Raw genomic sequence first — 23,188 nt, forward strand, 5'->3', positions numbered from 1 at the left:
GCTTTTTGACTGAGTATTAATTAAAACTTTTAATGCACAAAACCAAAACAAAATAAAAAAAGAAGGAAGTGTATCTCCTTGTGTCCACTGATGAGATTAAGACGGAATGTCATCTCCTAAGGAGCTCTGATTTATGCAGATGCCTAATGCTTTTGAACTGTGGTGTTAGAGAAGACTCTTGAGAGTCCCTTGGCCTGCAAGGAGATCCTACCAGTGCATTTTGAAGGAGATCAGCCCTGGGATTTCTTTGGAAGAAATGATGCTAAAGCTGAAAACTCCAGTGCTTTGGCCACCTCATGCAGAGTTGACTCACTGGAAAAGACTCTGATGCTGGGAAGGATTGGGGGCAGGAGGAGAAGGGGACAACAGACGATGAGATGGCTGGATGGCATCACTGACTTGATGGACGTGAGTCTGAGTGAACTCCGGGAGTTGGTGACGGACAGGGAGGCCTGGCGTGCTGCGAATCATGGGGTCGCAGAGTCGGACACGACTGAGCGACTGAACTGAACAATATAGGCTAAAGGGGAGGGAAGAAGCCCAAAGAGGTGAAGAAAAACTGCTAGCTTTCATTTTGCTATAAAACAAGAATTTTATCAATTCTTAACTGAGTTATGGTTAAGTCTTAGGTGAAACAGACATGAAGGCTAGGCTTTCTGAGTACAGCAGTGGTGAACTGTGGGGAGGACCCTCTTGTAGGACCTATTTCTTTCTGAAAGGCAATCCCTAAATCTACCCCTTAAAAGAAAAATTTGAAAGAGATATATAATATCCAATATATTCAACAGCATCTTCCTCTTGCTGTATAAGCAGCATGAAGATCTTGTTAACAGCATCCACAGAAAACAAATATACCAGTAAATATCATTTTACTTTATCTGAGAGTAAGAGTTCCAAAACAGAGACACAATACTCACAAGGATCATACAACTACCAAATAAAGTTCAAAGATTTTTAATAGTCCTTTTTACTTTTTGACTGTATTCCACAAATGATGGCAGGCCAGTTATTATGTACAGGAATCATGGAATCATTTCTTCCCCATGGCTATGTAAGTTCTTAGCTAATGAAGTTTGATCCAGCTGTTTGTTGGGATTCCAGCTGCTGACAGTTTAAAGCTCTTAGTGGTTGTGGCTTTGGGCCCACAACAGAGAAGTGTCTACTGTACTTTGAGATTACAGAAAAGACTCAACTCCATCTCCAGAATTCTACAGAACAATCCTATTTCACAATCATGTGATCAACGATTACATCTCTAACGAGTGAAGACATGCTGTTCAGATGCATGCTTTCTGGCTGAATAAGCTGATTCTTCATGCACTGTTTAATTTCTAGTAACATTGAAACTAATGTATTTTCACGTATTCAGTAATTATTAAAATTTGATAAATACTATCCTGATCATTCAAGCTTTTAAAATTTGGCACTTTTTTAAGCTATGACATTATGAATTAGGTCATATATGATATTCCCAGACCAACTTAATGTTATGTATTACCACAACAAGATGAACAGGTCAGGTCTAAAGAAATCTCTTGACTAGCATTATCTTCACCCTAATACAAAACTTTTACTTACTTAACAGGTTATCAGAGATACTGAAAAGTGAAAGTGAAGTTGCTCAGTCATGTCCGACTCTTTGCGATCCCGTGGACTGTAGCCCACCAGGCTCCTCCGTCCATGGGATTCTCCGGGCAAGAATACTGCAGTGGTTTGCCATTTCCTTCTCCAGGGGATCTTCCCGACCCAGGGATCAAACCCAGGTCTCCCGCATTGCAGGCAGCCACCAAGGAAGATGGCTATCAGAGATACTGAGTTCCTTCATATTCTATATGATTAGCTTAAGATTTTCTACTTTGGGTTCCAGCAGTACTCAGCGCTATACCCTTTATTGCAGACTTCTTAAATTATAAAGGAATGTACACTTTTTATATTCTTTCAGAGCACAGCTGAAAAGCAACACCACCTACCATGTTAGGTACTTTCTTACATGTGTGGACTACTTCACATGAGTATGTATCTCAAGTCCCTTTCATTTTAAAATCATACATTAACTTGTTCCATTAGAATTATTTATTAACCAGGAATTATCAGAAAGCCTTCAGGAGTTGGGACGGGGGCTCAAAAAAGGCCTCCATTTGTTATTTCAAGGACTTTTCTGAAGAGAAAACCATGGCTTTATTAAAAGATCAAACCGGTCTATGATCCTCCACATCCTACAAATTTTAGAAATCACCCCACTGGATTCTCTTATTTTATAAACTTTTCTAGTCCTGTTCTCCAAAGTTCTGGAACCTCTAGCAAGTTGTAATTTTATAAACAGGGCCTGACACTTCAATTCCACTTTTACAGTCTTAGCATACAATTAAATATACTACATGTTTAGCACTGAAAGATTTTAAGTATTGTTATATATGTCTGGATTATATCAATCCACAGTACTTCACAGAGGTCATGATTTTAAACAAAAGCAAATTAAATCATATCTGAAGTTCTAAATCTTCTAAATACATTAACAGTGAAACCTGTAATTGTTTCAGAAATTACTAGAAAGTACGTGATTTTCTTGAAATGATCTTGGAGTGAAAGGCAGCCAAGAGGTCCCTATAAGGAGTGTCTGAATCTAACTTGGTCAACGGGATCCTGCAAAGTTGGCGAAATCTAGGAGAACGGAGCAGCAAGTTCTGTGAAAGGCCCATGAAGCTGGAACATAACCAATAGAGGGCAATTGACTGCAACGAGAAGAAAGGACAGGAATGTTAGCATCTCTCCGTTCTCCAAGGTCCAGAGACAGGCAGGCAATAAAAAAGAAAATTAACAATCTCTGTAAACAGAACACCAGGACTGAACAAGACCTGCAGTAGCTAATAGATACCTGGGTCAGATCTAACAGATAGGTAAGAAAGTGGAAAAGAAGACCCCTAAACAAAAAGAAACCAAAAGGAGAGGTTGGTAACAGACAGTGGATGGCAGAGAACTGCTCCCAGGCAGGGGTCCGAGAGAGATCTCATTTCCTTCTTTGGGAATTAAGCATACTGTTTCCCCATCGAGAGTCTCGACAAACTGCTACACAGAAGGCAGGCTACTGGAGGCATTTATGATGGCAAACTTAGCTTCCCTACACCTATACAGAGTCAGCTATCTTCCAAATTTTCCCAGGAACTAGTTTCTAAGTATAGTCAGGAATAGATTATCTTTGCCTTTTCCTGAGACAAAGCATCTCAGCCCAACCCTCGACTCTTTTTTTTTTTACCACCACTGAGACTCAGTTATTTAGGTCAAAGAGCTGTCTTTCTCATGTCTTCACAGAGCTGTTACATTACGTTGCCTATTTCTGACTTTCCTATATATGAAAGAATCCACTTTTGGATATTTAAGACACTGTTTTTTTGGTCTCTGTTACTCACTTGGAACCCAACTTTTCTTTAGAACTTTACTGCTACTTTACTTGATCTGGGGGTTTCCTCAGTTATAATTGGTAGTCTTTTAGTCTGCAGCCTCTTGAATCATCCCCATATATACATACAAACATACGTCCATACAAACATACATCTTTTCTAAACTTCTCTTTGGCATCAGAAGGTAAGCAGGCCCCAGAGGCAAGACCATGTGCTGGCTGAGTCCAGTCCTGGGATCTAACTGCCTGAGTTTGAAATCTATTTATTTAACTTTTGGCAAGTTATTTTTCTTTTTTTTTCTTGTTTTGGTTTTCTCTTCTATAAAATGAGGGACAGACTGTATCCAGGGATACTGTGAAGAATAAATGAGAAAATTCACGTAGTGTGGTAAGCACAGTAAGTGGCTTATATTAAGCATTTATTTGTTCCAGAACAAGTTTTTAAGGGAAGTAATGAAATCTTAAAGGCAGATTATTGGCTAAAGAGTAAGAGCCAAAATGCCTGGATGTGTGTGAAGACTCTGCCACTGAACAGATGAGTGACCATGAGTTACTTAACCTCTCTGTGCCTCAGGGTTAAATTGGAGATTATAATACCACCTACTTCAGTGCACTGTTGGGAGAAATACATGTACTAATACATATGTGTGTGTGTGTGTGTGTGTGTGTGTGTGTGTGTGTACATAATGACTTAAAACAGGGCCTGGCACAAAATTCATGTTGAATAAATATTAGCTAGCACCATCATCAAACTTATCTATGAAGCAAACAGTACCCTGGGCCCAACTACTTCAGGCTACAAACTGCCTAATAAGTATCGTTCATCTTCGTTAGTAATAAAATCCTAATTTTCAGCAAGGTATATTGCTATCTGGAAAAAAAAAGACTATACTTTTCATCCTCTTCTGCAGTTTGGTATGGCCACATATTTAAGACGTAAGCACAAGTGTTTGGTAGGGCATCTGGCAAGGGTCCTTAAGTGGCTGACTGTAGTTGAAGCATCTGACTGTAGCTGAAGCATCCTTTTGCTATTCTTGCAAGATAACAAGCTTCAGTGGCCATCATGACTATCCTGTGGCTTTCAAGACAAGAATGAGAGGTTGTGGACGATGCAGCACTGAGAGAGAACTAGGCAGTCTTTCTCACGTCTTTGCAGAGCTGCCGTATCAGCTCTACATTAAATGCCTAATTCTGACTTTCCTATATATGAAAAGCTCTGTTACTCACTTGGAACCCAACTTCTCATTAGAACTTTACTGCTATTTTACGTATCTGCGGTTTTCCTCAGTTATAATTGGTATTATTTCTCCTTAGAAATATTGTGAATTATAAAAACATTATTCTGTTTTTAGAGTATTTTATAACATTATTATTATATGAGGAGTACTCTAACAGGCACTTGTTATTTCATTAATTTTCATAGACATTATGGTATCTATTTTAGAAATGAGGCAACTTATTTTCCACAGGATTAATGACAGTACTATGTCTAAGTGACAGATGAAAAGTATTTAACAGACTTTTTTGATGCTGAAAACATACTATTTCAGATTTTTAAGACAAGTCCTATAAGTACTTTTATACAAGGGACAGAACTTGAACTACCAGCAACAAATGACCACTACTTTACGGTCTCTGTGTTGATTCTGAGCAAAGACAGATATACTGACACAGCTTTACCCATCTTAGCACTAAAGTATCCATGAAAAATAAGCAAAAAGCTAAAAAAATGAAATAACTGCAAATATAACATTATTTTTCTATTTCTATAAAAGTTTAATTACATATAAATGGGGACAAGTATACCTATCTCATAAAATTTCTATGAGATCAAATAATATTACATATGAACCCATGTGGATCCTTGGTGGGGAAAAATTTTTGTTTCTTTTTTAAATGCTAAATTCCTTGGATCCCTCTGTGAAGACAAAAAGAATTCAATATATCAACTAATAAAACAGAGCAAATGCTACACTCATAGTACTGTTCATAGTACTCTGCAAGATTAAAAAAAAAAAAAAAAGAGGAAAATGGAGGGTTAAGACACATTCACGTTAAGGAAGATTAACCAATCCCAAGAAATATTCAGGTGTCACTTGGTGATAGAGTCAGTAGATTTGTTATTACAGAAATCAGAAACCAGTAAAGGATTAAGTAGTCACAGGAAGCACAATAGAAGAGGCACAATGTCGGTCAGCCTAAGCTAAAAACAGAGAGAATTTACATTTAGCTCATGCTTCACAGAATGTTGGTGCTTACTCACTGAAGGTACTGTTGCCGCTATTGGAATCATCAACACTGACACTGCGCGAACAAAGTGCGTAATATACGTCTGAAAACGAGACTTTCCAAGCTTTTGCAGAGCAAAAATCTGAAAGGGTAAAATAAACACACACATGCTGATTATCTAAATACACATTAAATGAGACAAGCTTTAAAATGCAAAGTGATTTTCGACTGGCCTCTACCTATATTTTAACAAAAGCAATAAAAATTAAAAAACAAAACACTGATTTGTTGGTCAACTATCACTGGTTGATCAACTCTTTAATTCTTAAATGGAACTAAGTAACAGCAATAAAGAGATTCATCTATATTAAATAGGATCAAAGCATAATTTTTATAGGTCAGTGTTTTTTAAAGATTGTAAAACTGAAGTCCCTTCAAGATAGGTATTATGTATGAATCATTACCCTTGTTTTTTGGCACCTAAATACAGGGCCTGGCACAGAGAAAGACCTTAACAGGTATCTGAAAGGTTTGTGATCTGGTTACCTGGACCACAGAAAAGAACTAAGAAGGCTAGGAAGAGGAGTTATGGTTTATGAATTACTTACAAGGCAGCTTAGCTTAACGATTATGAGCACAGCTTCTGTGATTCTACACTCAAATTACGAGATTCACATGGTAGCCCTGCATTTAGTGGTTATGTGACTTTGGGCAAGTTACTTCACCTTTCCGTGCCTCCCACTCTCCACCGTAAGATGGGGATAATAACAGCACCTACATCATAGGACTATTGTTAAGAATTAAATGAGTTAACTCATGTGAATTGCTTACAATAGTGCCTGGTACATAGTAAATGTTAAGCAAGAATAGGCTTTTATTAAATTTATGCATGCTTGGTTGTTAGATGGAATAAAGGAAAGATGAGAGGACTGACATCAATTCACTGTGACCTTGTGTCATCACTTCCTTCTTCCCAAGAAATACTAATTACTAACCAAGTTCACAGAACTATGCTAGATGCTCTTAGGGTAAAACACTTAAGACTACACATAGCGTCTTTCCTCAGGAAACCTTCACCTAAGACCTGAGAATCTTCATATTTCTCATCTGGAAAAAATAAGGGGTGTATTAGATTTCCCAAACAGCAATCAACAGATATGAGGTCTGTGAAATCTCAACTTCGTTAGATTCCTAAGATTTCTTCTAGTTAAAGGGTCTACGTTCTTCTCAAGAGTCTAAGAACAATTCTTTATGGAACTAAAGACAAGCTTCCCCTAAATTCAAGTTGAGTAAAGTAGCATGAGCTAATGGTAAGATAGGGCTAAGAGGTCATATTTTATACGTATGTTTCTCCATTTCATTTTATAAAGAAATTCTATGACTAAAACTGGCAGTCAGGTATGTTTAATTGACATATTAAACATATACACAAAACATCAACATATTGTGGGAATAAGACCAGACTGACATCTTAATTGCTGCCTTTACCAAGAAGCAAATCACAGAACTGTTATGTACTAGCATCGTACCATTTTACAGTTGAAGGAGATTTTGGAACTGTTCCAATTTAGCTCTCTTATTTTAAATTATGAGCACTCTGATCCCCCAGAGAGGTTAAAGAACTGGCCCCAGAAAATTAATCAACAACTGATCTGTGACCAAAACCAAGGGGTCTCATGATTAGCTAAGACTCTGCGCCCACAATTCAGGGGGCCCAGGTTCGATCCCTGGTCAGGGAACTAGATCTAACATGCCACAACTCAAAGTTCCTACATGTCACAACTAAGACCCAATACAGTCAAATAAATAAACAAATATATACTAAAAACCCAAAAAACCAACTAGTCTCAATGTTAGCTCAGAGTTATCACCAGTAACTCAAATTCATTTATATCTGATGTCGGGACACCAACAGAAATTTCAATGATTTAAACAGCAAGCAAATCTTATTTAAAACCACTGACCTCCACTATTAATAAATTGATGACACCAACGGAGACAGGCAGAATCCAAGTGGCATCCAGAGCAGTGAGGTCATGAAACCACAGGACCCCACCAGTAGTTAACTGCTCCTGAACAGAAAAACCTGCTGAAACATTTTTATAGATGAAACAAAAGGATTTCTAAAAACAGCAGAGGGAGTGATCCCAGTAAGGTGTTCCTCACACTGAAGACTTGCACTTTTTATTCAGGTTATTTTCACTCTACAACATAAGCTAGTTCTTGTACTGAGAAAGAGGTAAGAAGTTTCTGGAGCAAAAGGATGTGGAGACACTAAAGACGTGTAGCAGTAACCTTTACAGACTGAAATTTTAAAAATTACTTGTCTATTGGCTGCTTTCTTTCAAGTCAATTTAGATTACTGTATGGTTAGAAACACCTTTAAATGAAAGTAAAAACAGCCCCTTAGTTTGTAACCTTTCGTATTAATATTTGCACTTATAACTGTGAAAGTTTTTCTGGCTTCTTCAATTTATAAATAGAAAAAATTCATGGCCCTGAAACCATATTATGGAATTATACTACTAATTTTATTAAGACTTCCAAGAAGTAGTAGTAGTGACATCCTTCCTAAACTGATTTGTATTCTCAATACAGCTAGCTTGGTTACACTTAATATTTGAAATGCTATACTTGTATAAGGGAGATGATAAAAGTGTATTCCAGTTACAGAAAGTATGGATGTTTTTTTATTTTTATTTTTTGCTTTTTCTTTAGAATACAAGACAGTGTCAGAGAACTTGCTTGGGGGAATTACATTTCAATAGTAACTACCTTCTGAATGTGCTGCCCCTGTGCTAAAATTTCGGAGAGCGATAGACATGAAGATCCACATTGGAAGCTGAATCCAGACCAGCACAGTTGCTTTGAAGGGGTGGCAGTTATCCCGAACATAGAGCTCTGAAACAAGCCTCCGCATAGTCTTTAGGTAAGTGAGCCTAGTTTGAGGGAAGAGGGAAAAAGGGAGAGGAAAATATCATTTGAATACTAGTTGTGCTTCATCCCTACAGGATAAACACACCCATGCTGTGGTTACTGGCTAAAGGATTTATGCAGCATTTTTGGCTGTCAGAAGCTATACCAACATGAAGTGAAAGTCGCTCAGTAGTGTCTGACTCTTTGCAACCCCATGGACTACATACTCCACGGAATTCTCTAGGCCAGAATACTGGAGTGGGTAGCCTTTCCCTTCTCCAGGAGATCTTCCTAACCCAGGGATAGAACCCAGGTCTCCGCATAGCAGATGGATTCTTTACCAGCTGAGCCACCAGGGAAGCCCAAGAATACTGGAGTGGGTAGCCTAGTCCTTCTCCAGTAGATCTTCCTGACCCATGAACTGAACTGGGGTCTCCTGCATTGCAGACCGACTCTTTATCAAGTGAGCTAAAAGGGAAGCCCCTAAGCTACGCCAAGCGGTTGCTGAAAAAAAAAAAAGGGAAAATAAAGCCTTTTACTCAAAGTCCGTTCACAATGTAAGCAAATTACATAACAATTTGAGAAATCTGCCACTGTCAAACTACAGGCTTTGTTTCTGGAGGTCTTAGGCAAACTAGGCTTTAACAAGGGAAATTTCACTACTAACATGGTGTGACCACAATTTAAATCAGAAATACTAGAGGTGAAAGCACACTTTACTCCAATTTCTCCACTCCAGCCAAACTCAATCACCTGATCCCTGAACATCCCTTTCAGAGCAATGCGGTTCTGTACGATGTATGCTCTTGACCTGTCAAAACAGTCTCCATTCTTCAATCAACTCTTTCATAAAGATTTTCTCATTGTTTCTCTGTTAACCATATTAGTTACTCCTCTTTTGTTGTTGTTGTTGTTGTTTTCAACTCCTGTTCTTACGTCCCACTTTCTAGACTAGAGTATTAGATAGGTCTTCATCTTTAAATCTCTTGTGGCATGTAGGTTTTCAATAGGTTTGCGGAATTTAATCAAATTATAATGCACTGAATTAAGAAAGTACACAGAGACATTCCAGGCTCCTTGTAACTCAGTCTTCACCCACTCTTTCAGCTTTATTTCCTGTTACTCTTTTTCTGGTCCCTTGAATGACCTGGGTCATCCAACAACTCAGACCTGCACATCAGCATGCCTTGGAAGTTATTACATCATCTTTGCAGACTGTCCACTTTCCTGGCTGTTCATTCACCTGACGAATTCCCTTCCATTCTTCAAAACCCAGCTCCACTGACAATGCAGGAAACCCTCAGATAACGTCTTCCTCTAGAAAGTCATTCATCTGTGTAAGGATGTGTCTGGACAATCATCCTGCCAGGGATGCATAAGGACGGTGGCACAGGCTTACCTAGGCTGCACTTATAACCCACGTGAGCAGCCACTAATGTGTTCTTCTGGTCTAGAGCTGTAGTCCTCAGACTTCCTTGATCAGTAAAACTTCCAAACTATAGGTTTACCAACTTTTTATTTCATCAAGTAAAGACATTAAGCTATAAGAACGATTTTTTTTAAATGGCAGGTCCTTTTAACACTATATAAAGTGAAGTCGCTCAGTCGTGTCCGATTCTTTGCGACCCCCTGGACTGTAGCCCACCAGGCTCCTCCGTCCATAGGCTTCTCCAGGCAAGAATACTGGAGTGGGTTGCCATTTCCTCCTCCTGGGGATCTTCCCAGCCCAGGGATCGAACCCAGGTCTCCTGCATTGCAGGCAGATGCTTTAACCTCTGAGCCACTAGGGAACTTCTAGTAAGAATCAGAATTTGGGAACACTATATAAAGAGGGACTCAATTTCATATTGCAGATAGTTGGCAAATTTATACCTATATAGATAAAAATATATGGATAGGGCCTTCCCTGGTGGCTCAAATGGTAAAGAATCTGCCTGTAATGTGGGAGGTCTGGGTTTGATCCCTGGGTGGGGAAGATACCCTGGAGAAGGAACTGGCAATCCACTCCAGTATTCTTGCCTGGAGAATCCCAGGGACAGAGGAGCCTGGCGGGCTAGAATTTCTGGGGTCACAAAGAGTTGGACATGACAGAGTGACTAAGACACACATATACCCATATATATACACATTACATATTCATACTAAAACACCCTTATTTTTCTCATTGCTATGAGATGCTGAACACTTTGTCACAGCCTAGTAAGAATCAGAATTTGGGAACCTAACTAAGCAGAACTAGGGTAGGTGGATAGGAGAAGACTTAAAAATTCTTAGTGGATGGCTGCCCACATAGAACTACTCACATGGTCAAGAACCCTTAGGCAAGGGCTCTCAAAGAGCTCAGGGAGACAGCAACACAGGATAACTATAGCAGAGTAACAACTCCTGGCCTACCCAGTTGCTTTTACCATGGCATTTATATTTTCTGTCTCCTCATTCTTTTGGGCAGCTACCTGCTCTATGCTGTCAGAAGGTGTCAAAATCTGTCAAAATGCTGTCAAAATCTCAACAAAATGGCATCTGCTATATCTGCATCCTGTGAAGCCTTCCCTAACTTCCCATGATGACTTAACTCCTTGTACATAATCTTTTTTAGTTACTTAATCCAGTCATTATTTGATTACACATCTGTCTTTTTCAGTAATCTGGAGTCCTTTAAAATCAAGGAACTCTGCTTTCTCTTTTTGCTTTCAGTCCAGTATATAAACCTTCCATGCCACAAACTTTTTAAATTATTAAAAAGAACCACTTTGCTGCTAAAGCTACAGAATACCATACCCTGTAATACACACATACATACATATATATTTTTTCATGGTCTTACATGCAGAGAATTAGCTTACCTGGCAACTCTCTTGGACCATCCCAACTGATGTGCACGAACTGCAACTTCTTGGTTAAGATGTCGTGCAATGTTTTTTATTTCTGGCTGCAAATTTTCCACCTAGCTAAAGAAAAAGTAGACTTTGTCATGAGCACATTAAAGATCTGTTTCATAACCACTCATAATTTTACTCTCTATTTCCTAAACTCATTTAAAAAAATGTAGTTTACTGGTTGTGTCAGGAAACTCTAAGATTGCTCACAAGATGTTAACTTAAGATATCCTCAATCGCAATCAAATTAAAATTCCAGCTTATACACTTAACCAGTGTGATGTTGGGCAAATTATTCAACCTCAAAAGTCTTGTTCCCTCTTATATAAAATGTATAACAGCACCTACTTCACAGGGTTATTTTAAGGATTAAATCAGCCCTACACTCCACACTTTCAATGTTTCAACCCTGGGTTTTCCAGTAATATAAACTGAAGAAACGGTAGTCTATTAAAGTATCTTCAATATGTTCTTTGTAGGTACAGAGCCATAAAAGAATCTGCATTTACTTCTACCTGTGTTAATTCCTTTTTATAAGCTTGCTGCCTTAAAGGTGCTGATGATTAACAGTAAGTACTCCGGAAGTATCTGGGGACCTTACGCCCCGGTGAGACATGGACCCTCCTCACCACGGAAGTGGGTATGCACGGTCCATGGCGCGGCTTGAAACCCCTCACCTTGGCCAGGATGTAGTGCTGGTAGGCAGCCAGGGGTAGCGTGACGGCCCCGCGCAGGGCCACGGTGGTGAGGAGAATGCTGCCCCACCAGGGCAGGCCCGAGGCGGTGTGGGCGAAGAGCAGTACGTCCTCTGCGCTCTGCACCGGCGCCGAGGTAGCCAAGGCCTCGTACCAGCCTCCCGCGCCGCTCGGGCCAACTGCGGAGACCGATGCCACCGCCCACACTGGCAGAGCGGAGCTCTTGGCGCCGCCCGCTGGGGCCCCTGCGAGCGATGGGTCCAAGACACGGACCTGCAGGGCAGGCCGGGGCCGCAACCACCTAACGCTGAGCCGGCACAGCATCTCCGCGCCAGGGCTGGGACCGAAACGCCGGCCTCACGGACCAGGAACGCTCGCACCGCTCCGCCGAGGCCTCTACGCGCATGCGCCAGCAACCCCGGCGTGGAGTGGGCGGGATCCCGCGGGTAGCCACAGTTGACCTTCCCGGTCAAGCCAGTGACGTACTGAGTCGCACTAGAGATGACGCACGAGGCAGGAAAGTCCCACCTTTCCCACGCGGCACTGAGCAAGCCTACTGCGCAGACACGAAACTTTCGCGCTGCCGCGGTGGAGCTCCTCGAGGCTAGACCGGAATTGTAGTGTTGGGGGTGGGACTTGGTGCCCGGGGCGCGGCGAGGCGTTCTCTAGGAAGCTCTCGTCCTGTAAAGTCGGTCTTCGGCATATACCTTTACGTTCTTTTTGACTTAGCTAATCATGTCATGGTTTAAGCTTTGTGGGTGCTTTTTGTGATCAGAAGGTAGCCCTCCACGTCTTTATGTGCGCCCCGATTGCTTCCGCTAGGGATTGAGATTATACTCTACCTTGAACGCGTTGCTGAAATGCCAGTTTGGAGAGAGGCGTGTTTCTGTGTTGTTGAAATCAAGTCTTTATGCACTAAGCATATTTATAGTCTGTGCTATAAATATTTAATTTGCTCATTTGTCCTAATAGGCATTTTCAGAACCAGTTTTAGTGTTTCATCTTTCATTATAAAGAGCAGTAAAGTTTATTAAGAGTAAAGAACCATCTCCTGAGTTAAGGGTAATTATCACTGGCAGCACGGTGACTTCTTTATTGGGGCTTAACATCATGTATAAACTTTCAGGAGCCTGAACAGCAACATCAGGTGTCTTCTGGTTAAAAGGAGCAGGCTAAATATACATGGACTAGTTTTTAGCTTTGTGTTCCTGGGAACACTATGGGATGACATGGAGTTTCTTAACATAATGATCATCGTTAGACCTAGAGGCCAAATTGTGTTGAGGAACAAAATCATTGATTAAAACGAAGGTGCCAGCCAATATTGGGGTAATGTCAAACTGGAGCTACTGTTCTTGCTTCACTGTGCACCTACCCAGGGGTACCAGATGTATTTTCGCTGGGTTCAGGAAGTGATCTTCCTTCAGATTGCATGATTAAATCCATTCATGAAATTTTATATGTTAACACACACATCCCAACATATGTTACATACAGAATTTTTTTTCCAAAAGTAAAAGCCTGTATCGCTGTCTCCCTATCCACTTGTCAAGTTAAAACAAGCAACCTATTGGTACTGACTACTGGTTTAAAGTGGAAAAGAATTTTACATGGAATTATCTTGGCCTGAAGGTTGAGGGAGCAAAGGAACAACTTCTATGCTGCTGCACTCCTCTTGTTGCAGAGACCTGATAACATCAGGAGTTGGACTTTCTGCAGCGCCATTTAGGCCTAAGGACTGTGACCTTTGATATGTAGGAGAAAAGGAGTTAATGAAAGGAAAAAGATCCTAAAATAAAAACTCCACGTTTATGCATTCACTATTCAGATAATTTAAATCAATAATTTTTCAAGCTATTCCTCAAATTCCTAAGACTTCCTTCTGTGGATTTGTATTCAGGAGTCGGGGCTGGAACTTCTTCGATGAGTGTAGGTTCACCTTTTCTGCTACATTTTGGGGTCACAGCTTATAGTCTCATTTAAAAATGTTCCACTTCTCTAAGTTTGAATATTGTGACCTAAATAAAATGTATGAATATTTAACCTAATTTCATATACTTAAAACATACAGTTTACAATTTGGTTAATGGAGATGATCAGGACTGGCTATCTACTTGGTATAGAATGTAGGGAGAAATATTTGTCAATTACAAATACAATATACAAATGTCTATGTATGTACTGGTAACAAACATTGTGATACCCTGAGTATTTTGAGTGGAAAAATATACTACAGAGTGACTATACAAATATTGGGGAAACCAGCTGAAATCATGTCAACCCTAATACTTTGCAAATGGATATATTATGTTTAAAAAGTTCATTTTAAAACATTTTTCAACATTTCTAAAAAGTTCAACTACTTGTTATTACCTTATTCCTGTCTTTTTATTCATACTACATCACATAGCTAACTTTTTTCTTAATTTTATTTAAAGCTCCTGAAAAACAAAGACTATATATTTACTGTCAGAAATTTCTGAAATTCTTATTCATCACTGTGCTGAACACAGGAATGGAGGTCAAAATGTGAATATAGTCTATTATATATATATATAGACGGTCTATATGTACAGTCATTTAAATTTCTCTCTTCCCAAATACACCTTCTCAAGTATTAACAAAAGAAACTTTAAAGGATATTTTCATGAGCAACTTAAAGTGATCCCTTAGAATTACATTTCTTTTTCCTAATAACGCATTGCCTTTTAAAACCAAAGTTACCTAATGTAGAATTAGCTTTTTTTCTCATTAAAAAAAATTATCTTGAATTATCACTGACTTAGTCGGACAGGACTGAGCTACTTCACTTTCACTTCACTTTAAGTACTAAGTATACAATATTGGCTTTTACTTTTCAAAAGTGTGAACTGATTTCAAGGTAGAAGTCTCATATGAAACCTCTAATGACCCAAATATTAGTCCTGTATTTTTACTGTCACATAAAGAAATTCTTATTTATGTCAAAGCCACAGTAACACATTTTTCTCTGTATTCACTTATCCAAAATATAAGTGATGGTGTTTTTGCAATCAAGGTGTGTACCACTGTAGATTAAATATTAGAGCATTAATGATGCTCTCATCCTAAATTCCAATCATTTGGAATTAACAGCAGTTAATTTACAATACCGTCAGTTAACTGAGTGTTGTGACTTGCTTAATCTGGGATATATATATTTCCAAAAAGATTCAGGAGCATCTAGAATTTACAAATTACAATGTAAATATCCCAAACATTAATATTAAAAGACATCTGAATAGATACATTTATCTAAAGTAAAAATACAGAGTACTGGTATACTCAATCTCCATGTTAGTAATGAAAAACAGTGAAATGGTTTTCCTTTGATATTTTGAATCATTCTGAAATAATCCTGAGTTAAAAATTTGTTATATGAAAGTTCTAGCATTCTTTAAATGTCATGCCAGATTTATCTGTTTAATCTGACACTTTTATTGTTTTTAAAAAGTGTTTTTAAAATGTGCAAAAATATTTATGAAATGTATAATTAGGTCATTGTAATCAATAGAAAAATATAATAATATTTTCATGAAAAACAAGACAGGAACTATTAGTAAACTATTTACCTCCCTTCTCCTGAGAAGAAAAATGACTGTAAGATAAGTATAGTAATTACCCCCAAAAAAAGTAATTTTCAATTACTAATAGATTGATTTAACTTTGTAGTAACAGGAAACAGAAGGGAAAAATACCTTTCACATAAATACTAAAATCACTTTTTTGGAATATACTGGTATATGCTGAAATATATGTTGAAAAGGCATACCATGGGAATTCTCTTGGCACCAGTACACAAAATCATTTCTAAATGATTACACAATAATTTGGGTATTAATTCTTTTGGGATTTAAAGTGTGAACTAACCTAACTGTTACATCTAACAGTTAAGCTGCTTCTTAAAAGAATAAGAGAAAAGAAATACCTTATGTAGTCTGCAATTATACATACCACATACTTTCCAAAAAGGGGGGAAAAAAAAGACCTGCATGGTCTCAAAAGATGATTTTTTTTATTATTCAAATAAAAGTGCACTGCATTACATCTGAAATATAAAAAATGTATCTGAAAAATGTTCCCAGTACAGACTTCTAAAACCATGGTATTATATTTAACAAGCCTGGCCCCAAAAACTAAATTAGGAGCATTCCAATCAATATTCCCCTGTCCCATAGCTTTGAAGTAAAAAAAAAAACAAAAACAAAAACAGTTTTTCTCTGTTTTTTAGCAAGACACCCCATCTTAAGAAACTCACTCTTGTGAGTCAACACAAGTCATGTGTTGTGATAAATACTGGGTGGTATCTGTTATCTAGCAGGATTATTTTAATTAGAAAATAACCCTAGTAAACACAGAAAAGAAACTAAGCAAAAAGTTATAGGATAGTGGCAAAAGTCATACATAAAATACTCTGTTAAATAGCATTATACCCCTTTCTTAGTAAAGTGCAATAATTTTATGTCATAGCTACATTTATTTGTAGGATATCATTTAGCTTTTCCTTTAAATATGGTTGTATCAATCACAGACAGGGAGAAAAACAAATTTATATATTTTAAGACCACCTTCTAAATTAAAAGATACAAATGTGTTTATAAATTTTTGGATATGTTTGAGAAATCTTTTTACTCTTTACTTAGGCACCCAGAGTAAAAGAAATCATTTCATTTACTTGAACAGTCAAGGAACCATATTAATATTGTTAACCTGGGTGATCTATCTGAATTTTAGTTAATGTTTATGTTTCACCAATGAGGAATTATGTCTATTATTTTTTAAAGACATTACTTCATTTTTTTAAAGCATTACATTATGCTTTCTTTTATATTTCAACCATATAATTTATTATCACATGAGACAGGGTAGGACACATATTCTTCTTGGAATATGTTACTGTTTATTTTTTCAAGTGAAATGAATAGATAAATCCCACTGAGTAGTTTAGTGTGGCCCTGTGTCTTACATAAACAGGTTAAACAGGAGGCTTTATTTTGTAACCTGTGTATTCATGTCTAACGTAAGTTGTCTTAATGACAAACGCCAAATTTATTTTATTACTTGCCCCAAGTTAGCTGTTGATCCCTTTCACTGATAATATACAAACAAGTGTAGAAATTAAGACGACTTTAAAATATGGAAAATAAAAACTTTAACTAAATTATTGAAAACTGGAATTTTTATGTTGACTCCTGATGACTCCAAAGCCAATGTTAAGAATCAATATTATCCAATATAAAATAGTACACTGAATTGTTTAATAATAAACAGTATATTAAGAACTTGTATATGCTGACTGGGAACCAGTGGTGGCTTTTTAAATTCTCAGAAAGACTGAATGTTTTATGGTTAGAAGAAACCACAGGTGATGATGCAGATTCTCCATCTCTCTGTAGCAGCCATTAGAGTAAAAATCTTTATAGAATTATTTCACGATCAGAAAGAAAATTTTACTGGTATTAGTGGCAAGGGTGAGAAGAGAAACAAAAGAGTGAAGAGAGAAGTGTGTATTAGTTTTTAAAAGTGTGACAAGGTAATAAAAAGACATGAAAAAGTGTTAAAATTTCTTACTCTATATGTGCCTTGCTGCAAACAAACTCAAAAGGAGAGCAGCATGGGTATTTTAAAAGCCAGCGTCGGGAAACATTCACTGATAATGCCCATTGTTTTACTTTATACTTAAATTACACAAGCAGAAAAGTTATACTTATTAATAGTTTAATGTATGAAGGAAACATCCAGATTTCTGAATATGAAGGTACATATCTCACATTAATTTAAGTCTACGTAAAGTAGAGCCTCTATACTGACATATTGAAATTTACTTTCTGCTTAGCCTTTTCTGTTATGTAAACAATTGTACATTTATTTGCCATTCTAAAACTTCAGGATCAAGTTTACATAATTTTGCTAAATTTCCGTGTTTGCTCAGAAGCAGTTTACAGTACTAAAACCAACCAGCCAAAGAACAGCTTCAACAGAAAGTTATGTCCAAGGGGAAGAGGGAAAAGAAAAAAAGAAAAATGATAAGAAAAAGGCTAACTAAGGTAAAACGGATGATGATGGGGAATGGGCAGTCACAAATGTTCACAGAAAATAGGTCAGTTAGTAAGTTCTTCTGCAAAAAGCCTACACACTTCAGTCAAGCACATCAGTAGAATGATTTGGGAGCATAAATTTTTTTTTCGGCCACTTGTGATTTCCTCTGAATGAAAAGGAATCTGCAGGCTAACAAGCTGATCCTCATCAGCCAAGCTGGTTCATATGCACACTGTTCATGTGAGGTGCCCAGGGTCCAGTCCACACCTATGGATATAAAGCATACGTTTTATTAAATATGTATTTAACATATACTTGATTAAAATAAAACTCTTAAACACTAAGGAATATTTATGAACTAAACCAGCTAAGTTTCTTAGTCAATTGGCAACATACTGGGAAATAATCATTTTTAAAAAACCATTATCTGAGTACATAGAGGTTGATGATTGTGGAATGAAAATCAGGTATTAAATATATACCACAATAAGTTAAAATATACAACCATCTCTAAGCATTTTCACAGTTACATACTATTTTGACATTTATAATACATTTAATAAATAACCTCTAGATGGACCTTTTCACACAACTAGTAAATTTTGATACATAAAATTATAAAACTTTACAACTTAAAATCTTTTACCTACCACCTGCTATTCAATGGAATATATTATGTCTTTCCTAATTTTGGCCCCAAACCACTACCTTTGGTACCCTTTTCCATATCCCTCTGGTATATTTCAGCTATAATAAATCTCCCTCAATTTTCCCAACTGCCCATATTCACCAAACTCTCTCACAACCATGATTTATCTCTATTACATTTGTCTTGGCAGCTATGTGCTATGCTTAGTCGCTCAGTCGTGTCTGACACTCTGCGACCCCATGGACTGTAGCTCATCAGGCTCTTCTGTTCATGGAATTCTCCAGGTCAGAATACTGGAGTGTGTTGCCATGCCCTCCTGCAGGGGATCTTCCCAACCCAGAGATCAAACCCAGGTCTCCCGCATTGCAGGTGGATTCTTTACTGTCTGAGCCACCAGGGAAGCCCCTTGGCAGCTCATAATCTATTAAATAAATGTTCATGGAATGATCAGCCTTACCGTTTGAGGGCCATTATTTTCTGTGGAGCTTGAAACCATCTTTATCAGGGAATTCCAAGAGGGGTCCGCAGCATGAGGGCCATTAAATATGGGTCCTCCAGCACCATCAGGAAGTGGTGCTACTGGAGGAATCATTGCATTCCCATACACAGAAAAAGGCATACCCTTAAAAAAGAAAACAAAGATTATGCACACTCAAGTCACTGGTTATTATTTTTCCCAGTATAATCAATACCCTAAAACTGTATTTGAAACCACCTCATTTTGGAATATGTAAGCTATCTAAGTGATTTAAAAATTATTTCCCAATATATGATTTCTTCCAGCATTAGACAGAAGACAGTATAAGCCTAGTATATAAAAACTTTTGTCAAAAAACATTTCTCTAAACAACTCAGACAAAATCAGGATTTATAAGTATGTTTTAGCTAGATTTTCACCTATTATTTCAAGCCAAAGCTCCAGCACCATTTCACAAATGCTTATACATGGTAAGTAAAATAAGGCTAATAATCAGAAAATCATTTAGAACTAATGAACATGCTTTTAAGTCACCATTACCCCAACTTTAGGAAAGTCCATGTATCCTGCAGGAACATGCTGATGGAATGTACCAGAAGGAGTTACAATTCCTGTACTCTCTCGCTCCATTGCTTGATGTTGTGAAAACACTCCTGGATCAGACATCGGCCTGTGAATCATAGGATTTCCCATCCCAGGGTTACACCAGTCTACTTTGTCTGAGGGAAGATGAGGAGGCAGAAAAAAATAATTGGAGATATTTAAAATCAGAAAACAGCAAAAAAAAAAAAACTTTATATATTTCTAATATTTTCTACATTGGATTATGAATTCCTTCAGAATAATGACCTACTTGTATATCTTGACCACATATTTGCATGTTTGTAGGTAGTGAAATAATAGCCTCGTAATGTAACCTAAACACTTTGTGTTATAAAACAACAACAAAAAAAACTAAGATAAAACTAAAGAGCCCCAAAGGAAACAGTAATATCTCCTTAATATGATGAAATGAAGAAAATAATATGCTTGCATTAAACTATACTCAGCAATGATTAACTCAGTGAGAGATCACAGGTGAACAAAAAAAGTTCCAAACTCTTAAATAAATTGATTAGTCAAAATGAAGGGATATGAACACATATTTTCCTAAAAGAATGCCTATGATAATTAAATACTGCTTTTAAAATTATTTAAATATTTTAGTTAAATGTATAAACTTAACTTCCAATAAGCAGAACTGCATACCATACCTTGATTGCCACCAATCCCTTCAAAGGACCAGATGCCACTATGTCCTACTGATGTGGACAAATTACTCCCAATAACAGATGGAGCTGAAGTTCCAGTTTGCCTGATACGTGCAGAACGTTCCGTCCCAATAGGGACTGGAACTTTTCTATCCTGAGAGACGTTGCTGGGCTTTTCTGACCCTAAAGGTACTGATGATGGGGCAGGAGAAGGTGCACGAACTCCAGAGGATACTGACTGTGCAGGAGAATCTAGAGAAAAGATATTGGGAAATAATATACACTGTCTCTATAGACCCTGTAATTTTGTAAACAAAATTTTAGAAATATGAGTATAATGCTTAAATAATAAATTATGTATATTAAAATCTGGTTAAAGTTCTGTGACTTTGCAGTCATTTTTTAATTTGGCTCACAATTTTCCTATTTAGTTTCAGGATATTAGAATGTGAAATATGAATGCTGCCTGCACACTAATTAATATTTAAATTAATTTTCCCTTGACCATAAGTAAAATATAACACCAGAGCAATGAGAAGACAATGTTTAAATTAAAAAGAAACAACAATGACAACAAAATGGAGGTGGGGAAAATCATTGATTGTATTGGCAATTTTCAAACTATTTTCCTTGGGAATATTTGTCCCTTGGTTGTATGTTAAAAAAAGTAAGTAAGTAAGTTTCTTTAAATCAGGACTTCACAGAACTTTAATATGCTGATAAAATACCAACAGAAGGCTATGTTTCATAACCCAACTGTATCTTGTGGATATTCCACAGAACACACTCTTAGAAGTGGCAATTTAAGCTTTACTTATCAAAACAAGGCTAGTTCTTAATACACGCAATTGGGGAATATTCATTAGTGACTTAGTCTCTTTATACACTATAGTGAAGAAAGTCGCTCAGTCGTGTCCAACTCTTTGTGACCCCATGGACTATACATACAGTTCATGGATTTCTCCAGGCCAGAATACTGGAGTGGGTAGCCTTTCCCTTCTCCAGGGGAATCTTCCCAACCAAAGGTCGAACCCAGGTCTCCTGCATTGCAGTCAGATTCCTTACCAGTTGAACCACAAGGGAAGCCCAAAACAACCACCACTACCTTCTTTGGAGTAGAACTTAGGATATATTTGAAGCTCTTTTACTGTTTTTTATACATGCTCAGATGCTCAGTAGTGTCTGACTCTTTGTGACTCACGGACTGTATTCCACCAGGCTCCTCGGTCCATAGGATTTCCCAGGCAAGAATACTGGAGTGGGTTGCCATTTCCTTCTCTAGGGGATCTTCCCCACCCAGGGATCGAATCTGGATCTCCTGCACTGCAGGAGGAATGTTTACCAACTGAGTCACCAGGGAAGCCACCATAGTGAAGAAGGAAAACCAAAACCAACCATACTTTTCTTATGAAAGTCTAAATATAAAGCATATTTAAAATCAAAGAGAGGCTAAACTGTAGAGGAACTTGAAGCTTAAAAAGTCAAACAGTTACCTGCATAGTGCAGAGCTACAATTTATTTGAAAATAGAAAAACTGGTTTATGAACTGAATCTTTGAGGGCTACATACAACATGAGATTATGAAGAAGCCTATATGTAAAGAGAGTCAGTAGTAGAGGACTGACAAGAAACAGACTATGAGTGAGAAACCGTAGATCCTCTAAAGTGAGAGAGAGATAATAGCTGTCTCAAAATTTCGATGGTTTCAAAGATCACCCTGCATAAGCCTTGAGGTAAGCACCACTTTCCTTGAGATTCCCAGGTCTACAATCCTTGCTACGAAAAGAGCCTAATTATAATTTTTCTTCTTATCCCTAATTATCATAATTTCTTTAATTACAATAAACAAGAAAAATCTAATTCAGAGTCATGTTATTAAATATGCTAACTTATAGAGAAAAAACAGATTTTATAGGTTTTGTTGGAATACAATCTTGGGACTCTGTTTTAGAAAAAAAAAATACAAGTACAAAACTTGGAACAGGACCTTGACAGGGCCCCTTACAAATGAGATACCCCAAAATTTAAGCTTCAGTAAATCCACTTAGTTCTGAATTCAAATTGGAAGAGCAATGTGACTTACAAATGGAAAAAGTGCTCCTGCAGGAAAACTGCACTGCACACACTATCACGCCTCAGTTCAGTGTTAACTGAACTACAGTAGATCATGAGATGACTGTGGTTAGTTATGAGTAACAAAAATTTTTTTTGAAGGTTAAAGAAAACAGAATAGAAAACAGCATCATGAGCATATACTGTAAGGATGTAAGTATTGTTTTATAGATATATTTCAGTCACACACAGGTATATGCATACTGAGTCGTGATGTAAAATTAATTTTTTCCTTAAAGAAACTGTCATTATTATTATTTTTACTGCCTTTTAGATACAAAAGAGCCTTATAAGATTGAACTGTCAAAATGACCCACTGACTAAATTTGCCAAAGCCTGAAACTCACAGAGCACCAGTGATCAGTACTCAAGGCATGGACTGGTTGAGCACTGACAGGATAGATCTTAGCAGTTGGGGTGGGATGAGGGCTCAGGGGATCTCTGCCTAGCCTGTATGCAGAAGGATCTTGGGTATCACCAGTCTGTTGTTTTGCAGCCTCAGGAAGGTTCTCTGCTTTCTGTTTTGTTT

At 37.6% G+C, this 23,188-nt stretch overlaps 2 protein-coding genes across 13 annotated transcripts in view; both read right to left on the minus strand.

Moving 5' to 3' along the window:
• Window positions 1-852: 852 nt before the first annotated feature.
• On the minus strand, window positions 853-12,519 carry LOC101103154 (cytochrome c oxidase assembly protein COX18, mitochondrial). 2 transcript variants are annotated; one of them, XM_027971062.3, is made up of 6 exons: window positions 12,096-12,519; window positions 11,386-11,486; window positions 8,402-8,565; window positions 7,591-7,715; window positions 5,661-5,768; window positions 853-2,732 (listed from the first exon to the last, which is right to left on the minus strand). In XM_027971062.3, exons 1-6 carry the CDS (start codon window positions 12,435-12,437, stop codon window positions 2,547-2,549), a joined length of 1,026 nt encoding a protein of 341 aa, XP_027826863.1. In that variant the 5' UTR covers window positions 12,438-12,519; the 3' UTR covers window positions 853-2,546. The 2 variants fall into 2 exon arrangements, with proteins under 2 accessions (XP_027826863.1, XP_004009950.2); XM_004009901.5 differs by having other exon boundaries at window positions 939-2,732; window positions 7,591-7,712.
• Window positions 12,520-16,124: 3,605 nt separating this feature from the next.
• The window catches only part of ANKRD17 (ankyrin repeat domain 17), a 169,294-nt gene continuing 162,230 nt past the window's right edge, over window positions 16,125-23,188 (minus strand). For all 11 annotated transcript variants that reach the window (XM_027971068.3, XM_027971067.3, XM_027971064.3 and 8 more), the window contains 4 exons: window positions 20,551-20,799; window positions 19,838-20,016; window positions 19,277-19,441; window positions 16,125-18,437 (listed from right to left, as the gene is read on the minus strand). In XM_027971068.3, the coding sequence (XP_027826869.2) occupies window positions 18,378-18,437; window positions 19,277-19,441; window positions 19,838-20,016; window positions 20,551-20,799 (653 nt within the window). In that variant the 3' untranslated portion in view covers window positions 16,125-18,377. The remainder of the gene's footprint in view (window positions 18,438-19,276; window positions 19,442-19,837; window positions 20,017-20,550; window positions 20,800-23,188) is intronic.

The sequence above is a fragment of the Ovis aries genome, chromosome 6 (assembly GCF_016772045.2).
Source record: "Ovis aries strain OAR_USU_Benz2616 breed Rambouillet chromosome 6, ARS-UI_Ramb_v3.0, whole genome shotgun sequence".
NCBI lineage: Eukaryota > Metazoa > Chordata > Mammalia > Artiodactyla > Bovidae > Ovis > Ovis aries.

Coding starts and splice junctions, on each gene's coding strand:
- LOC101103154 (XM_027971062.3), bottom strand. CDS start 12,437: ATGCTGTGCCGGCTCAGCGTTAGGTGGTTGCGGCCCCGGCCTGCCCTG. Junction 5,769..7,590: donor TCAATTTATTAATAGTGGAG/GTCAGTGGTTTT, acceptor TTACCCTTTCAG/ATTTTTGCTCTGCAAAAGCT. Junction 2,733..5,660: donor TAGCGGCAACAGTACCTTCA/GTGAGTAAGCAC, acceptor TTCTCGTTGCAG/TCAATTGCCCTCTATTGGTT.